At 43.1% G+C, this 15,913-nt stretch overlaps 3 protein-coding genes across 16 annotated transcripts; 2 read left to right on the top strand and 1 right to left on the bottom strand.

Moving 5' to 3' along the window:
- The first annotated feature begins 12 nt into the window (after window positions 1-12).
- LOC117136085 (flotillin-1) lies at window positions 13-2,955 on the top strand. Of its 2 annotated transcripts, XM_033296758.1 has the most exons (8): window positions 13-288; window positions 583-658; window positions 877-1,231; window positions 1,576-1,587; window positions 1,703-2,173; window positions 2,244-2,387; window positions 2,449-2,613; window positions 2,825-2,955. In XM_033296758.1, the coding sequence occupies exons 1-8, from the start codon at window positions 237-239 to the stop codon at window positions 2,840-2,842; spliced, it is 1,293 nt and encodes a 430-aa protein (XP_033152649.1). In that variant the 5' UTR covers window positions 13-236; the 3' UTR covers window positions 2,843-2,955. The 2 variants fall into 2 exon arrangements, with proteins under 2 accessions (XP_033152649.1, XP_033152650.1); XM_033296759.1 differs by lacking the exon at window positions 1,576-1,587.
- A 574-nt stretch (window positions 2,956-3,529) lies between these two features.
- LOC117136911 (solute carrier family 35 member F5) lies at window positions 3,530-6,925 on the top strand. The gene is made up of 7 exons (XM_033298033.1): window positions 3,530-3,758; window positions 4,286-4,610; window positions 4,671-4,811; window positions 4,868-4,921; window positions 4,982-5,585; window positions 5,645-6,056; window positions 6,115-6,925. The coding sequence occupies exons 2-7, from the start codon at window positions 4,521-4,523 to the stop codon at window positions 6,161-6,163; spliced, it is 1,350 nt and encodes a 449-aa protein (XP_033153924.1). The 5' UTR covers window positions 3,530-3,758; window positions 4,286-4,520; the 3' UTR covers window positions 6,164-6,925.
- Window positions 6,926-6,964: 39 nt separating this feature from the next.
- Window positions 6,965-14,031, bottom strand: LOC117136912 (branchpoint-bridging protein). 13 transcript variants are annotated; one of them, XM_033298046.1, is made up of 3 exons: window positions 13,954-14,031; window positions 13,862-13,898; window positions 6,965-7,515 (listed from the first exon to the last, which is right to left on the bottom strand). In XM_033298046.1, exons 1-3 carry the CDS (start codon window positions 14,014-14,016, stop codon window positions 7,106-7,108), a joined length of 510 nt encoding a protein of 169 aa, XP_033153937.1. In that variant the 5' UTR covers window positions 14,017-14,031; the 3' UTR covers window positions 6,965-7,105. The 13 variants fall into 13 exon arrangements, with proteins under 13 accessions (XP_033153937.1, XP_033153932.1, XP_033153929.1 ...); XM_033298041.1 differs by lacking the exons at window positions 13,862-13,898; window positions 13,954-14,031 and adding exons at window positions 13,497-13,587; window positions 13,654-13,759; XM_033298038.1 differs by lacking the exons at window positions 13,862-13,898; window positions 13,954-14,031 and adding exons at window positions 11,308-11,470; window positions 13,497-13,514.
- Between the last annotated feature and the right edge of the window lie 1,882 nt (window positions 14,032-15,913).

Raw genomic sequence — 15,913 nt, 5'->3', positions numbered from 1 at the left:
TTTTTATTGTGCTACGAATTGCTAACTGAACCGGTCGGATTTCTGAATCTTAAGCACCGAGTACCTCGGAAATTCTTTTATACATATTATTAGACGGATAAACAAGGCTACCTGTGGATCGGATAATTCGCTATATAGTTAATAATCGGAAAACAGTGTTAACACGCAGATAAAACCAAAGCTGTTATCAGCAGCAACGCATTTTCTGAAACAAATAACAAAAAAGTGCTGCAGAAATGACTTGGGGATTTGTAACCTGCGGCCCCAACGAGGCTTTAGTTGTCTCTGGTAAATCACACGATCCTTATATGCTCAAAATAATGTCAAATCGATTGAATAAATAAGTCGGTGAATAAAAATGAAATTGTCACGCACACACACACACACATATACACCCCACCCCGAGTGACGTCACTATCGATTTTTGTGTACCGCAAATGTTGTTGTTGGGATAACAGGGAAAGAAGCTGAATATGCGGCAGTCCGAAGCCATGCTTGCGCATTCGAACGGCGTTGCGGTGCTGTTATCCAAATGCTGCAATGTTTTGTAAACAAAGTGTTTTTTGTTTGTTTTCTGCGCAGGGTGCTGCTACATGAAGCCGCTTTTGGTGCCGGGAGGACGAGCATTCGTTTGGCCAGTGGGCCAGCAGGTTCAGCGGTGAGTTTTAACCGGTTTAGATCAGGGGTTCCAACGAAATGCCACAGGTTAGGAAGGCGTTATTATTTAAATCTATTAAAGAGATAAGCTCTTAAATTATGATACAATAATTTTAGCTTATCAGATAAATATCAGTTTATATTTGTGGCTTCGTATCTGAATCTCAAGTCTTAAGATAACAAGCCCTCAGGAGCTAAATGTCCCCCAATCTTCCCCAGAATTTCGTTGAACACGATGACCCTTCAGGTGGAGAGTCCGTGCGTGTACACCAGCCAAGGAGTACCCATCTCGGTGACGGGCATTGCACAGGTTAAGGTCCAGGGTCAGAACGAGGACATGCTGCTGACCGCCTGTGAGCAGTTCTTGGGCAAATCAGAGGCAGAGATCAACCACATCGCCTTGGTCACCCTGGAGGGGCATCAGCGTGCCATCATGGGTTCGATGACTGTGGAGGAGATCTACAAGGACCGCAAGAAGTTCAGCAAGCAGGTGTTTGAGGTCGCCTCCAGCGATTTGGCCAACATGGGAATAACCGTGGTTTCCTACACCATCAAGGATTTGCGTGATGAGGAGGTGTGTAGTTCCAAACGATTACTTTTAACCACAATCCCCGCACAACTAACCCAATCATCAGCAGTGATGGGAATGAGTTCTGTATCTTACTATTTGCTAGTCTTGCTACAAAGAGATATATATATATACATTTAAGTTTTGGTTATTTATACTTGATCAAAATTTATTTACCAATTCTGCAGCGATTTATATATATTCAAACTTATTTTCTATTTTAGATTTTCTTTATTTTATTCAATTTTCCCATCACTGTGTACCGGCTTTAAGCCCCCCTTTTTTCATATAACCTCTTGTATATATGTGAATATATATATTTCTTGCATGTCCACATGGATCCTCTGTAGGGCGACTCAAAGGTGCGTATGTCCGCCCAACCGCCTGTGTGTGGAATCGTTGGGACACGTCCATCAAATTCTGCTTCTTGTCTGACTATCGGGATACTAACTCCACGCGCTCAATTTCCTTTTGCAGGGCTACCTGAGGTCACTGGGTATGGCCCGCACGGCGGAGGTGAAGCGCGATGCCCGCATTGGCGAGGCTGAGGCCCGAGCGGAGGCCCACATTAAGGAGGCCATTGCCGAGGAGCAACGCATGGCCGCGCGGTTCCTCAACGATACCGATATTGCCAAGGCCCAACGCGACTTTGAGCTGAAGAAGGCAGCTTACGATGTGGAAGTGCAGACCAAAAAGGCCGAGGCCGAGATGGCCTACGAGCTGCAGGCGGCCAAGACCAAGCAGCGCATCAAGGAGGAGCAGATGCAGGTGAAGGTGATCGAGCGCACGCAGGAGATTGCCGTCCAGGAACAGGAGATCATGCGGCGCGAGCGAGAGCTGGAGGCCACCATTCGCCGACCGGCCGAGGCAGAGAAGTTCCGCATGGAGAAATTGGCCGAGGCCAACAAGCAGCGCGTGGTCATGGAAGCCGAGGCGGAGGCTGAATCGGTTAGATACCATCTAAATATTTGCGTATAGACTATGATTAACTGAAGCATCTCCATATTCTTTGCAACAGATAAGGATCCGTGGTGAGGCTGAGGCCTTTGCCATTGCGGCCAAGGCTAAAGCAGAGGCCGAGCAGATGGCGATGAAGGCAGAGGCCTATCGCGAGTACCGCGAGGCTGCCATGGTGGAGATGCTCCTGGACACACTGCCAAAGGTAAGTCCATGGTTAGATTAATAGAATCTATAATTTAATCTATGTTGAATCTTATTCGCAGGTTGCCGCTGAGGTGGCTGCTCCACTGTCGCAGGCTAAGAAGATCACGATGGTGTCCAGCGGAACTGGCGATATCGGTGCTGCCAAGCTGACCGGCGAGGTTCTGTCGATCGTCAACAAAGTGCCAGAGCTGGTCAAGAACATAACCGGCGTGGACATTGCTCGGGTACGTTCCAATTCTGAATTTATCTAACTTCGGAGCTCGTCGAGGTGAATGAATGACGACCCAATCGAAAACAAAACAAATGGCAATCAAAAGACTTTGTAGACAGGAGGACGCTGCTTTCGTTTGCTACCTTCGTTTGATTTGAGCCTTGTTTTGCGATATAAATTCCCTGGTTTCGATTCACTTTACGTTTCCTTTCTCTTCATTTCAGTCTGTGCATGCTGGCTAAAAAAGTACCCAAAAGAAAACCAAAAACACACAAAATTATGTACTCTTCAAAACGAAAATAAGAAAAAAAGAAATAACGCTATATTGAACGATCGAATACTTCAAAACTGAAATCGAACGCATTTAAATTTCTTTATAATTAATATATTATTGAATCTTTGTGCTAACCCGACAAATTTTGCAACATGTTTTACACACACTCAGAGAGAGGAGCAAAAATATTTTGTATTACATGTATAATGTATTTATATAAGTGTATTGCACAAAGCGTGGAATAAATATTCTTCCTTGAATCAACAAATGGAGTTTATTTTATAGGGCGGCAAATATAAAGGAAGTTGCAAATTTTAAAATACCAAAGGTTTTGGCGGTTATTCCACACTGCCACACATTTCAATGGCGCACATGTGCTGCCACCTTTTGATATAAATACGTTGGGCAACCAGCGTTGCCATGCCTTTTAGTTAATCATCAACCGACATGTCTTAAGTTATGTGGACTAAATTGTTTTATTAATTTTAAATCAAATTTTATTATTTATATATTAATCAGCGAATAGTTTCTGATGAAGCCTTCAGAGAAGTTGGCTTCTCTCAAATAATTTCAGCTTTAGTGAATGTTAAGAATAGGAATAGATCTAAGGAGTTGAATACATCGATAGTTTCAATAGGTTGATGATGTGCCATCACTAATAACAGCTCTGTCCAGCTGTGCGGATAAAAAATCATAATCAGAATATCAGTATTATAACGCACATTACTCCCGAGAGTATAATCTGAAAAAATACCCACTTGAGTTAAGACAATTCTTAGTAAATAAAAAACAAAAACGACTGTTTCCGCTCAACAAACACACAAATAAAACATTTGCGGCAGTGGGAAGGAAAAAAGTTCCGTCTTCAAAAGAGGAATCAAGTGGTAAAAACTGCATAAATTAGCCAAGCATAACCCCAGAACTGTTGATAATATCTCAATTAAGTGATGACCAGTAGACTTGTTGACTTTTTCAGACTCCATATCGCTGCCTGTGTTTATTGATTTTGTTTTTGTCCCGTTATCAACAACATGCCGCCCACTCCGCCCCTCCCCCGCTTCATCGTCTACGAATATATTCTTATTTACCCAACAAACAATTGGTTTCCCAAGCCACATATCTTATCAGTCAGTCCCCCCGAAATCTTGCTAATTTGTTTATACTTAACTGATCACCGCGATCGGCGATAATCCCTAATTGGATGGAGATATCGGCTGAAGCAGATGTTAATTGACGGATGGCTTTGTTAATCGAATTGCTGCTACCTAACAAAAGCGATTCGATTCAAACGTGTTAAATAGTAATTTGCGCCTTGAATAATGCCGCACCCACTCGTCAACAAAAAATCAATAAATGCAGTTCCTTACCAACTTTATGCACTCACACACTCCCTCCAATTTTTCCATTCTAGCTGAAATGACTACCTAAAGTCCAAGGTTTGTCTGTCTAAAATCCACGGACCGCGAACCTTTTATCACTTTTGAAAGCAGAAGCTGAAGACACCGCAACAATGAAACTAAAACGCTGGCGGCACAAGCGTAAATAGTTATTTGCCAACAGATAACCGAAGGAGCAAGACATCCTCCAAGTGGCGGGAAAAGAAGCTAAGTTCGTTTGGAAAACAATCGAAAAACAGGCGAATAATCATGCTAGGTCGCACACAACGACTTCTGTTGGGCATATCAATACTGGTACTAGTCGATGTGGTTTGGGTCTCCTCCAGTGAGCTGACAAAGGTGAGAACTGTGTACTAAAAACCTTTGGAAATTGGTTTTGACTTTGATTTACTTTACTAGTTCCTGTACAATGAGGCCAACTTTGACAAGCCCTTTTTCTGCACATACTTCAAAACCTCCATGTTCAGCATTTACCTGCTAGTCATCGGTATCCTGGCTCCTTGGAAAGAGTCATGCGAGCGACAGAATGGAAACTATGCTGTAAGATATTACTTAAACCATCTATAAACCCTACTAAATGATTCTACTTCCCTTAGATGATGGAGCAGAATGCAGACGACGAGAATTATTACTCCAATCAGGCTGTTTTGGTAGGCAATCATAGATTTTATTATGTACAAAAAGATGTAACCTATGTTTATACCTACTAGGGAGACCCCACCTATGTGCCCATCAGATCGCCCCACTTAGGAGCCGGAGCCCAAGCCAATGGCACCTCCAACTCCATATCGGGCACCGAAAGCGATGATTCCAGTGTGAGGAGTGTGCGCTTCAGCAAGATGGCCGAGGTCAGAGAGATGTCTGCCCACGAAGCCACCGATGCCTTGATGGCCAGGCTTTCGTATGCCGCCAGCTTGAGAATTAGGCGCCAAAAGACCCACCACAAAACGGCAAAGACAGCGCTACTTTTTTGTCTGCTCTGGTTTGCGGCCAATTACTTCTTTCAGCTGGCCTTGGAAATGGACGAGGCGGCCATGATAACACTGGTTAGCTCAACATCGTCATTCTTCATTATCTGCCTGGCAGCCGTTTTTCCCTCGGCAACAGGTGACAAGCTGACCATCACCAAGGTGATTGCGGTGGCCATGAACATTGGCGGTGTGGTGGCCATCACCATGAACGACCTACACGATACCAAGATGACCAGAGGCGTCCTTTTGGCCCTATTCAGCGCTTTCTTCTATGCCGCCTATCTGGTTTTCGTGAAGCGAAAAAGCGATACGGAGGAGAAGGTCGATATACCATTGTTTTTCGGTGAGTAAAATTGCTAAATTTTGAGTTTGATAGTTGCTTATCTTCTGGCTCTCATTCAGGTTTTGTCGGTCTATGGAATATGTTGCTTTTATGGCCAATATTCTTTATTCTCCACTTCACCAAAATAGAAACCTTTGAGCTGCCCAGTCAAGGGCAGTTTGCCCTTCTGTTTCTGAATGGCTTAGTTGGCACTGTGCTGTCGGAGGCCCTTTGGCTGTGGGGCTGCTTTTTGACATCCTCACTGATTGGCACGCTGGCCATGTCGCTACAGATTCCGCTGGCCATCCTGTTCGATGTCCTGCTGAAGAACAAACCGTATTCGCCGATGTTCTACATGGGCTCGATACCCATCTTTGTGGCCCTGGTGTTCGTTTCGCTATTGATGCGAAACGACGATTCCGATCCCCTGATGAAGCTCTTTAGGATTGTGTATAGAAAAGTCTGCCGGTGCCATAAGCCAAGCATTGTTAGGTGAGTCTGGTGTTCTGGCAATATGAACTGTCTTTTAACAACATAATTTCTCGCCTAGGGTCAACGATGACGAACAACAGGAGTCGCTGATAAGCAACAGCGATTAAACAATAGCAAAAATCACGAACGGAGGCTTTTTGTAAAAATCGGGCTTCTACAAACTTTGAATGTTGCTCATTGCAATGCAATCTAAAACTTGGCTGTTCACGAGTTCGTTTCGAATCGTTCTTAAATCTTATTGGGACAAGTCCTGCACAATTTCCCCTCAGCCCTGATTTGTGTTTCTCATTTGTGCATTTTTCGTTGGATATTATTGTGTTGCGAACTTACGTACAACTATTTATTATAATCTTACAAGTGTATTTATTCTCTGTAAATAGCTTTAGATTCCACGAATACCGTTTATCTATGTGATAGTCTACAACGTTTTGCTGAACTCAACCTATAATTTATTTCCTCGGTATTCACACTGCGCTTAGCTGTATAATTGTTGACTTCTCAATACAAGATGAAAATAAGAAAACATATACACATATTGATAACTAATTACAATAAATAAAACTTGTCTACCGTAAGCTTTAAAATCTGCTGAATAGGAGGTTACTAGCCATTCGGTGGCAGCGATATATCATAGGTAAATCAGTTTAGATTATCTGAAATCATTACCTTCTCATTTTTAAATAATGCCGATTACAAGATTTTTTAGTTTATATGATTCATAGAACTTATTTATTTTTTTTATTTTACCATTAAGAACCGATTTTTAATTTTATGATTCATAGAACGTATTTATTTTATATTGTACCATTTTCCCCCAAAGGTAAAAGTCATTATTTTCAATTAAATAATTCACTTTAATTTTCATCCTATGTCCTAAAAATATGTATTTACAATATGCGACTCCTAATGTCTAGAACTTAAATAGGTATGTACTCAATAAGATCACACAAGTTCATTTCTGTACTGAAAGCGCACACAAAGTGGCATCTGTGTGGCCCAGAGTGGCACGGCGAATGCTTCAGTTCCATTTATCCATGCCTCCGGACGGATCACACCGCTGTCGTTGGCAAAGGAGCAGGAGGACCAGATCCGGAGCTGGGTGGAATCTGTGCCGCGCGGGAGGTGGACGGCTCCATCGGTTCCATTGCGATGACAGTGGCCTCTCCGGCTGACGAGGAATTTGGATCAGTCTCCGAATACGGTGGCGCCGGCAGTGCCGCGATTCCAATGGGACTGGGTTCGCCGAGCGGCGATTGGGGAACAGGCATTCCAGCCGCCGCTGCTGTGGGAGTGGTCAGGTTGCACATGCGCATCACCTCGTCGTAGCTGGGCAGATCCTTCTCATCCTTTTCCAGTTGATCGCGAATGCGGTTGGCCTCCACGCTGCCAGGCTCGATGAAGAATATGTCGCCATAGCGGTTCGATGAAGGATCCTCCTGGGCGTTGAATACATTTCGTTCTGCAAATAGTTCAAGAAAAATAAGTGAGTAAGAGTCTTTAAATATATAACGCATAAGACAAACGATAAGAATTTAATTAAAGATTACTTGATTAGATCGATCATATTGATATTTGGGTAATGTCATTTAAAGGAGAATAGTTTTATACGTCATACAATTTAATCTAAACTGTGTAGTTTAAGAATGTATACAGTTCAATTAACCCATACAACATGTTTGTTATTCGTTAATTAATTAATATTGGAAACACTGCTCTAAACACGACCTGATAAGCACATTTAAAATGGGTTTCTAAAAGGCTGTTGATTAGTCATATTAGCACTTCAAATTTCACACAGACAACAACACTTGAGGACAATATTTCTTCCAGTGTGGCCCAAATGGGCTATGTTCCATACCAGCTTCTATCTGGCGGCGATTTCGAACCATTGAGTCGTGCATTCGCTTGGTCAGCTAACAAATAGATAAATCAGTTATTGGCTCCTTTGCTTCAACGCCATTAAGATCAGCTCAGCTTGCAGGGTTAACTACATACCCATATCAGGGCTAACGCGAAAATGGAAAAGACAGAGCCCAGAATAGCTGTCAGCGCCATTCCGCGATTCTCGAAGACTGGCCAAAAAGTAATCGCCCGAACCTAACCGATTAGATTTGCTTCCTGCCTACTTTCGGATTGGCACACGTTACCAATTTCAATGCCGTATCGCTGACGATGGTGCTCTGGAATCATCTGCTGACGTCGACATCGCGGCTGGCAGATCTTGGCCAGAGTTTGGCTCTCTACGCGGATGTAGTAGCAGGCCAGCGGTAGAACGCAGAAAAAGAAGAACACCAGTGCCAAATAGATGGCTATGTGCAGGCCGAAGCCGCTGCCCCAATCCAATGTCGGCTCCGATCCGTGCATCGTGAGACTTAGAACGACGCGGAGCAGGAATCAATGCTGAACTACAGCCACCAACTGCGTTTTGTAGACCCTAGTATTACCCATAGTTCGCCGTTCGGCACGCAATTGATTAGTCGCCCAAGATTAGATTGTCCGCCATGTTTGGTTGGCAATACCCCATAAATGTTACTCCATATATCAGATATACCATATATACGGTCCGGCGTTTTGCACACACAAACCAAAGCCAGTGTAACTTACGAGGCCCTAATCGAGGGTTTCGATGTCTATAGCAGCAGCACTTCAAGATCCAAACAACAGCGAACTTTGGGGGAATAAGAACAGAACTTGGTTACCAATCACCAACAGTGGGATATGCTGGATCTGAGGATCACCTGTAGGGCTGCATAGGCCACGATGCCGATCAGCAGGAGTGTAAAGAAAGTGGCTAGGAGTTCCATTTTGCAACGAGCTCTCCAGAAGACTGACCCCCCAAAAACAGATTTGCAATATTTGCAAGACGTTCGAAATAAGCTTATCACGAAAGTCCACAAAGCAAACACTCCAGGCTTTATGGATTTATGGTAGCACTTGATCATCAAACCCACCCACACAGACTCACTGTTTGTCACAGCATATCAGTTACTCAATACATATATCAAACCGTCAATACATCAAGCCATCAAAGGCAGTTCAAGCCATCAATACATACCAGTACGCTGGCGTTGACGTTGTCGTCGACGTCGACGTCTTACCGGATCTTGAAATCCCCGAGGATTGGTTCCACAGCACTTGTTCAGAATAATCCATAGTATAAACTTTTGGGGGAATATCAAAGAAGTGATGAGTGAAGCACTAAGGAAGGAAACTAATATCCCTCGCTTAAAGTTAGGGTACCAAGTTTTCGATATGCAAAAGCATTACAAAAGACTCAGTTTTGAAGATTTGTCAGGAGTATATGGTTAATAACTACATTAACCAACAAAAGTTAGAGTTTAGGCGAGGGACAGAGTCAACATTGTGGTGGACAGATACCTGAAGAGCGAAATAGACCATGGGCATGATCAGGAAGAAGATAAAGAACAGGCCCACATAGAAAATAAAAAAATCCATTGTGTCAATCCCCGCCAGAAAAAAACACACAATCGAATCACTTGAATGGCGAGTTAAAACTGAGAACTCTGCAGAGCGAAATTCGAGCTAATCTTATCTGGGCCAAGGAACCCATCTGATTGGCCAAGTATCTATATATATTATATATACCCTCCGATAGCCACCGAAAATAAGTCAAATTTGGCTTGTTTTGAATGAAGCGTACCATGTCTGCGTCTGCGACTCCTGGAATCCCTGGCCTCGAAGCACACCCAAATGCAGAATCTCAGGCAGCAGAAGGTGACCGCACAGGAAATGAAGGCCAGGAAGAAGAACACCAAGTAGGGCGGTATATTCGACATTTTGTGATCCGAGAATTCGGTATATCCACGTGGATACGCGAGCACCGGCGAAGTTATTCGCTCCATGAAAAGGCCTTAGGCCAACTGTCATAACATGGCGCGTCGCTGGCTTTTGGCCAAGACTTATCGGCGACTGGGAAAACAAGAGCGCGCATCGCGGGAGCGGCGGACAGGTGTGTCAAGGGCCATGTGATAAGCGCTCGGCGCACAGAGTCCGATAAGATACGCCGCGCCACTATCGCTGTCTCACTCGGGCGTTCTATTACCTGTGTGCCAGCTGTAAAAGTATCTGTATCTGACAGATATGCGCATAATTGCGCTTTGGATAATGTCAGCCGGGCACGTGACTTGCGAAAGTCGCGAAACTAATTAAGGAAGCAAATGTCACATAAATCAAATGTTCTAGATTACACTTCTATAAGCACTTGAAAAATATATGGATCGTTCGGAAGACTTATTTAATAAACAATTGTAATTTTCTTGCAGTGCAAAACTAGTGTGATTATCAGATTTTCTGTTATTTAATAGATTAGGGTAGATAAGATTTAATTAAAATTATTATCTGTAGAAGGTATACTTAAAGAAAAACTTTTTAAAATATCTAACAAGTATCTAATAAAAAGAAAGAAAAAAGCTAGTTTTTTATGATATTTTTTAAAACCCGAACAGATTAGTCTGCGAATGGAAAATTGGTATTGAAATATATTTAGAATTTTCTCTCTTTAAATTCGCTCAAAGCCATGTTCAAAAAATCAGTTGACACTTCGAAATCTTCCTAGTTAAGTAATTTCCTATACTCATTGCATAATAACCAAATGCTTCTTTCTCGTGTCTTACAAAGCATTATTTTAAATAATCAGACATTGACTTTAGCCAAGCGTAAAGCAGCGAACATAGCTGAATGTGTAATTAATTCATCGCCATTCATTTGTAGCCAGACAAAGGAACATAATTTAAAGGGCGGAAGAACATTTTCGCCACCAAAGTGAATGCCACAAATCACTGCGGACCACCTGAGCTGCTCACCTGGCGTCCAACTAAGACGACTACTCAATCCCGGCGACGAGGGACACGAGGAAACGAATCTGCTCAAGGGCGGGCTAACTGGCAATCTTCTTCGGCGCTTCTGGGCTACACATCTCTGCAATTATCTGGCGGATTCACTTCCATTTGCATTGATACCCACTGTTTTTGCCAAGAACTCACACTGATGGAAAAGTACAAAATCAGCAGGAAGAAAAGCAGCAGGACACCGAACTCGCACCAGCGGAACTGATCGCCCATTTTGCGGAATGGATACACGAGTATCTATATGGCCGAGCTGCGACCGTACATCTGAATAAATTAACGCTACTGTCGAACATTGGGAATCTAACAGAACAACCGAACCCATCGATAAGGGAGGCACCATAGATAACCTTATCGGGAAACGCTTGTGACTCATGGCTGCTCACCTGTGCTGAGGGTTACTCCTGACTGATCGATTCTATAGCTGTGCAGCACCCTTCCGGGCTGTCGGCTTGCTGGATTCTCCCCAGGACCAGGACCTCGTCCTGGACCACGACCACTTGAGCTAGTTGGACTACGAGTTTTCTGTGTGGCGCACAGACAACAGGCCTACAAGATCAATGGGGGATCGTTGGCATAAGACAGAGGTTCAAGTTTTGTGATAAATCACTTGAAAACTTACTCGAATCAGTATGGATACAATTGAGATTATGAGGAACCAGCCAATCATCATAAAAGCGTAATAGGGCATTATGAAACTGAGAACTTAAGACCGGAAGTCCAGAACAGACAACAGCACCGATTTACTACCGTTCGCCGCGCACAAGAAACCTTGCTGAAATGGCAAAGGCAGTGCCACTCATTGCTAAACAGCCTAATCACCAAACAAAACCAAATCGCTCACAACCCTTATCAATCGGCATACAATTTTGCGATTAAAACTAGGCATACACGCGCACAGCCAACACAATCGGTGGTCTCAATCGTGCTGAACCGGGACTTACGCACCTGGGGATACGCCCCCTGCCGAAATGCTCTCGGTATCGTAATCCCCGGAATTGATATTCCTTCTGCTCTTGTAGCACAACTATTGGGGGTAAAGACTGTGATTAAAGTTATAAAACACACCCTTCAAAATCAGGAATATAACTCTATTACAGCATACTGTGCTCTTGAACTGCACTTCGAAAGAAGTGGTAAGAAAGTCTTCATTATAAGAATATTTAAGCTTATTTAAGATTTATCAATCTTCAATAGCAATAACGGAAAAACCAGAGATATGTGTGTATTTAGTTGTTCTGACAAACGACGTACGCACCTTGAGATACATTACTCCCGACTTGGGAGTTCCCGAATTCCATATTATTCCTCACATTATAGCACAACTACAATAGCAAAAACAACCGGACTCAATCAATTGGAATGCCTTTGAAAATCAGGAATATACCCCACAGAAAAGTGCCAAAGGTTTTTCAGCATTTAGAGGATTATGTAAATATTTAAAAACATTTTCAAAATTTGTGTGCTTTTTAGTTGTTAAAGGAACATAAAGATATATTCCTGATTTTGAAAGTGCAGACTCACAACAAACACCAGGAAAAATAAGAGTGAAATGTAGAATATGTCGATCGCTTCCATTTCTCGAGAGCAGGAAACTAGTCTTGTCAACGATGGATTAAATAAGACTGTTAGGTATTTTCGAGAAACGACGTAGAATGCGATTCAAGTTGTTGGCCCATATCTTGGAGAACCCCCATCAAATATCAGGCATTATCTTATCGGCGAAGCTTTTGCAGCTTTTTTTCGCGAAGTTATATAGCCAGAAAAGCCTGGATCTTACCTTCCATGGCCAGGCGCAACATCATCTCATGGCGCAAAAGTCGGGCATATACCCGCATATTCCACTCGTCGATCTTCAGCTTGATGAACAGATAGCACTCCTTGGGATTAGGGTGATTTGACTAATGATTATCTAATCAACGTTGGGGTTTCAACCTACCCGAGCGAGTAGCAATACGAGAATGAGCACTATAAATGCAAAGAAACAGACCCCTGCATACATTGGACGCAACTGGACCCTTACTGCTGATTTTGATCAAAAAATAATAGATTCTCTCGAACTAATTTGGAAGACTTGACTAATAGAAGCGGAGTTACTTGGATAAACTCACCAGATTCGTGCCGATATTGCAGGCAGCAGACGCACTTCCACTTGTGATTGGGACAGATATAGGCCTTAATAGATGTGGAATTAGGCAAAGTTCTACAGGAGGATATACCAGCCACACTCACCCTTATCAAAATAAGGAATATCAGAATGAAGGATATGAAGTAATACACCTCGACGAGATCCATTTTGAACCGAGTCTGGGAAATGTGTGGCAGCAAATGAGTCGAGGACCACGGGAATGCGAAATTAAGACCCGGGAAAATTGTGATAAAGCTATTTCGATAAACAGAGATAAAGTCAGCGTTGCATCAACCTGACAGCTTGGGTAATTCTGTTGGGCTATCAGATAAGCAAATCAGAGCTAATTATAGCCAAAGGCAATAAACCTGGCATGTGCGACCAGTTACGAGTTAGTTATCAACTGTATCTCTAAGCCTATTTGTGTACTCTACAGCTCCCGCTCACCATTTCGTGTGTCGTTGGTCCGCTCCGATCTAGACCTGTAATCACTGCTCAGGCCAGCTCTCTTGGCCTTGTGGTAGGCATTCGAAAGGAACTGTTTTGGGATAAAGAAACGGATATCCTGTAGTGGCTACTTCCGGCTCGAGCGTTAGCTACTCACGACTATAATGAGAATGATGACCAGAAGCACCACGGAAAACGAACTGAACTCTGCACCCATGACTTTGGCAGTCCTCGCTGAACAAGTGCTTTATGACAACTGACTAGCTATCGAAACCCGTCGATTTCGGTGCCCCAACTCGATTGGCCATTATCCATATCTTATCATCATATTACCGCTTTTCGTAACGCAATCGAAGCGCACTTACCTCTGCGGGATCGCCTTTTAGCCGCCGTACAGGCAATCTGTAAGCGAGAATTTGTATTGAAGCTACCGAACTAATCTATTCATTCAACTCACCTTGATGAAAACACTTGTGGCTAAGGGCAGAAACATCATGGTTAAGAAAAAGGCTACAGTCATCTTGTCCTGCTTGATGAGTCCCAAATTAGATGAGTGCGGAAAGTCAACTGAAAGCACATTCTCCAGGTCATAGCTGCGAGTAGAACTTTCCCTAATCAATCTGCCTAAACGACGGTTTAATCCTTATCGGTCAAAATAATAATAGTAACATATTGTTAAGACCGATCGTGGAGTGCCCTACTGCTTTAATAATAATACACACATTCTGAATATACATTTGATTCACAGTTGGCTTATCTTACTTTGTCTTTGCACAACTTAAAATCGTTCTCTAATTCATCTCATATCAGCAATTTTGCAATGCATGTCCACGCCTGTGACGTTCCTCGGACACCATCCGGCGGTATCGATACTTTTGGGACACCGATAGATTCCTCCAGGCAGCAGCTGCCTTGGAAATGACAACTCTTGGATTTAAGCCACGATTTTTCTTGCATAATATAGCATATAAGGGCTTGAGAAAGATATATATTGAAAATATACATATGTCCTTTGTTTAAGTCCCTGGTTAATATCAGCATGCGAATATAAAGTAATAAATTTCTAGGAATTGAGAGTCAGATTAGGGGTAATGACTTTTAAGACCGCAGAATGAAAACCCCCATAAATCGGAAATTCTTTATCCCAGAGCGGCAATATTCTCGCCTCGATTGCGAGACCTTGAAAAAGAGTAAAGCTAGTACTTACTAACACAATGGAACCCAGATAACAAGAGTGGTGAAATAGGTTTGTTGTCCAGAACCCACCTACTTGCCGTGCAAAATCGGAACACTCCCACCCAAACTAAAATGCCAAACCCTCTGAACTCAAAAACATAGTCATGATCTCCGTATACCCTTGCATTGTACTTTACTGCTCAGCGCACAACAATTTCAATTTTCAAGTTCACAGCAGCAAAGATACCCAAAAAAATGAGGAAAAAACAAAAAAACCCAACTGCGACTGACCCATTTAATATATCTGAGGCAATTAAAGCGAACCACTCGGGTAATTATAGGGCGGTCCGGCCAGAAAACAAACAGACTTTGCTGAATTGTGATAATTAATAGTTGGCCCGGGTAGATCTTGCCCTCGGACACTCGGAGTCTCCCAGCTGCACCCAAGACAATGAAAATGGTAACAAAATTGCGAACTTATTTTTGTGTGCTCGTTTTAATTTTATCTCGCGTCTGCACTTCAAGTATTTTATTGTTACAAATCGGCAACGGAACGAGCGAGTTTGCGTAAAGTTAAAAAAAAGTCTTTCGATGCCTTGAACCGAAATTAATGAGCCCGCCAGCCCCGCCGAATCAGCTCCAAATCGTAGCATAGTAGAGTGTTGGCCCCCACCCACCATCAAAATACTTGGGTACACCATGTAGCCTCCCAAGTCCAAGACCGCGTCAGCATTTCTTTTGTGGCGCTCCGTGGGACCGCCAATGCAGCCAGCCATACCCAATTGGTCGGTGGTCGTGGCGGAGGAGCTCATCCGTCGGAGCTGGGGTCCACAGCCGCCATCAGGTGGCTGCTCCATGGGCACGCTTCATGCTTCAAGTGCGCAACAATTGGACAAAAGCGGATTTGGCATGCTCGGTTTTGGCGCTTGGCTGTTGGGTTTTTTGGTTTTTTTTTTTATCAATCCCCATTTCCAATTGTTGTTCCTTTGTTGCCACTTGTTGCCTGAGGTTGGCGTGGATTGGTAATTTGTTAGCGAAGGCATTGCAATTGATTTCGATTGAATTACGCACCAGCTCGGACACTCGAAAACCAAATATGTTCATTTCGAATCTGGCGGTAAGGTTGCTTCGTTTTGATTGATTTACCTACGCGAAGTTTCTCATTAATGTGAATTTATATTTATTGCAACTCAGAAAGAGTTATTTGCTATAATAATAATGTTATAATAAAATATGATTTT

The sequence above is a fragment of the Drosophila mauritiana genome, chromosome 2R, assembly GCF_004382145.1.
Source record: "Drosophila mauritiana strain mau12 chromosome 2R, ASM438214v1, whole genome shotgun sequence".
NCBI lineage: Eukaryota > Metazoa > Arthropoda > Insecta > Diptera > Drosophilidae > Drosophila > Drosophila mauritiana.
The sequence above is the reverse complement of the archived record's forward strand: the minus strand, read 5'-3'. Positions and strand labels throughout refer to the sequence as shown.

Coding starts and splice junctions, on each gene's coding strand:
- LOC117136085 (XM_033296758.1), top strand. CDS start 237: ATGACTTGGGGATTTGTAACCTGCGGCCCCAACGAGGCTTTAGTTGTC. Junction 2,174..2,243: donor CCGAGGCGGAGGCTGAATCG/GTTAGATACCAT, acceptor TCTTTGCAACAG/ATAAGGATCCGTGGTGAGGC. Junction 2,388..2,448: donor TCCTGGACACACTGCCAAAG/GTAAGTCCATGG, acceptor TCTTATTCGCAG/GTTGCCGCTGAGGTGGCTGC.
- LOC117136912 (XM_033298034.1), bottom strand. CDS start 11,612: ATGCCCTATTACGCTTTTATGATGATTGGCTGGTTCCTCATAATCTCA. Junction 11,471..11,543: donor TTGTATCCATACTGATTCGA/GTAAGTTTTCAA, acceptor TTGATCTTGTAG/GCCTGTTGTCTGTGCGCCAC. Junction 7,516..11,307: donor AGGAGTAACCCTCAGCACAG/GTGAGCAGCCAT, acceptor AACTATTTGCAG/AACGAAATGTATTCAACGCC.
- LOC117136911 (XM_033298033.1), top strand. CDS start 4,521: ATGCTAGGTCGCACACAACGACTTCTGTTGGGCATATCAATACTGGTA. Junction 4,812..4,867: donor GACAGAATGGAAACTATGCT/GTAAGATATTAC, acceptor TACTTCCCTTAG/ATGATGGAGCAGAATGCAGA. Junction 6,057..6,114: donor CATAAGCCAAGCATTGTTAG/GTGAGTCTGGTG, acceptor TTTCTCGCCTAG/GGTCAACGATGACGAACAAC.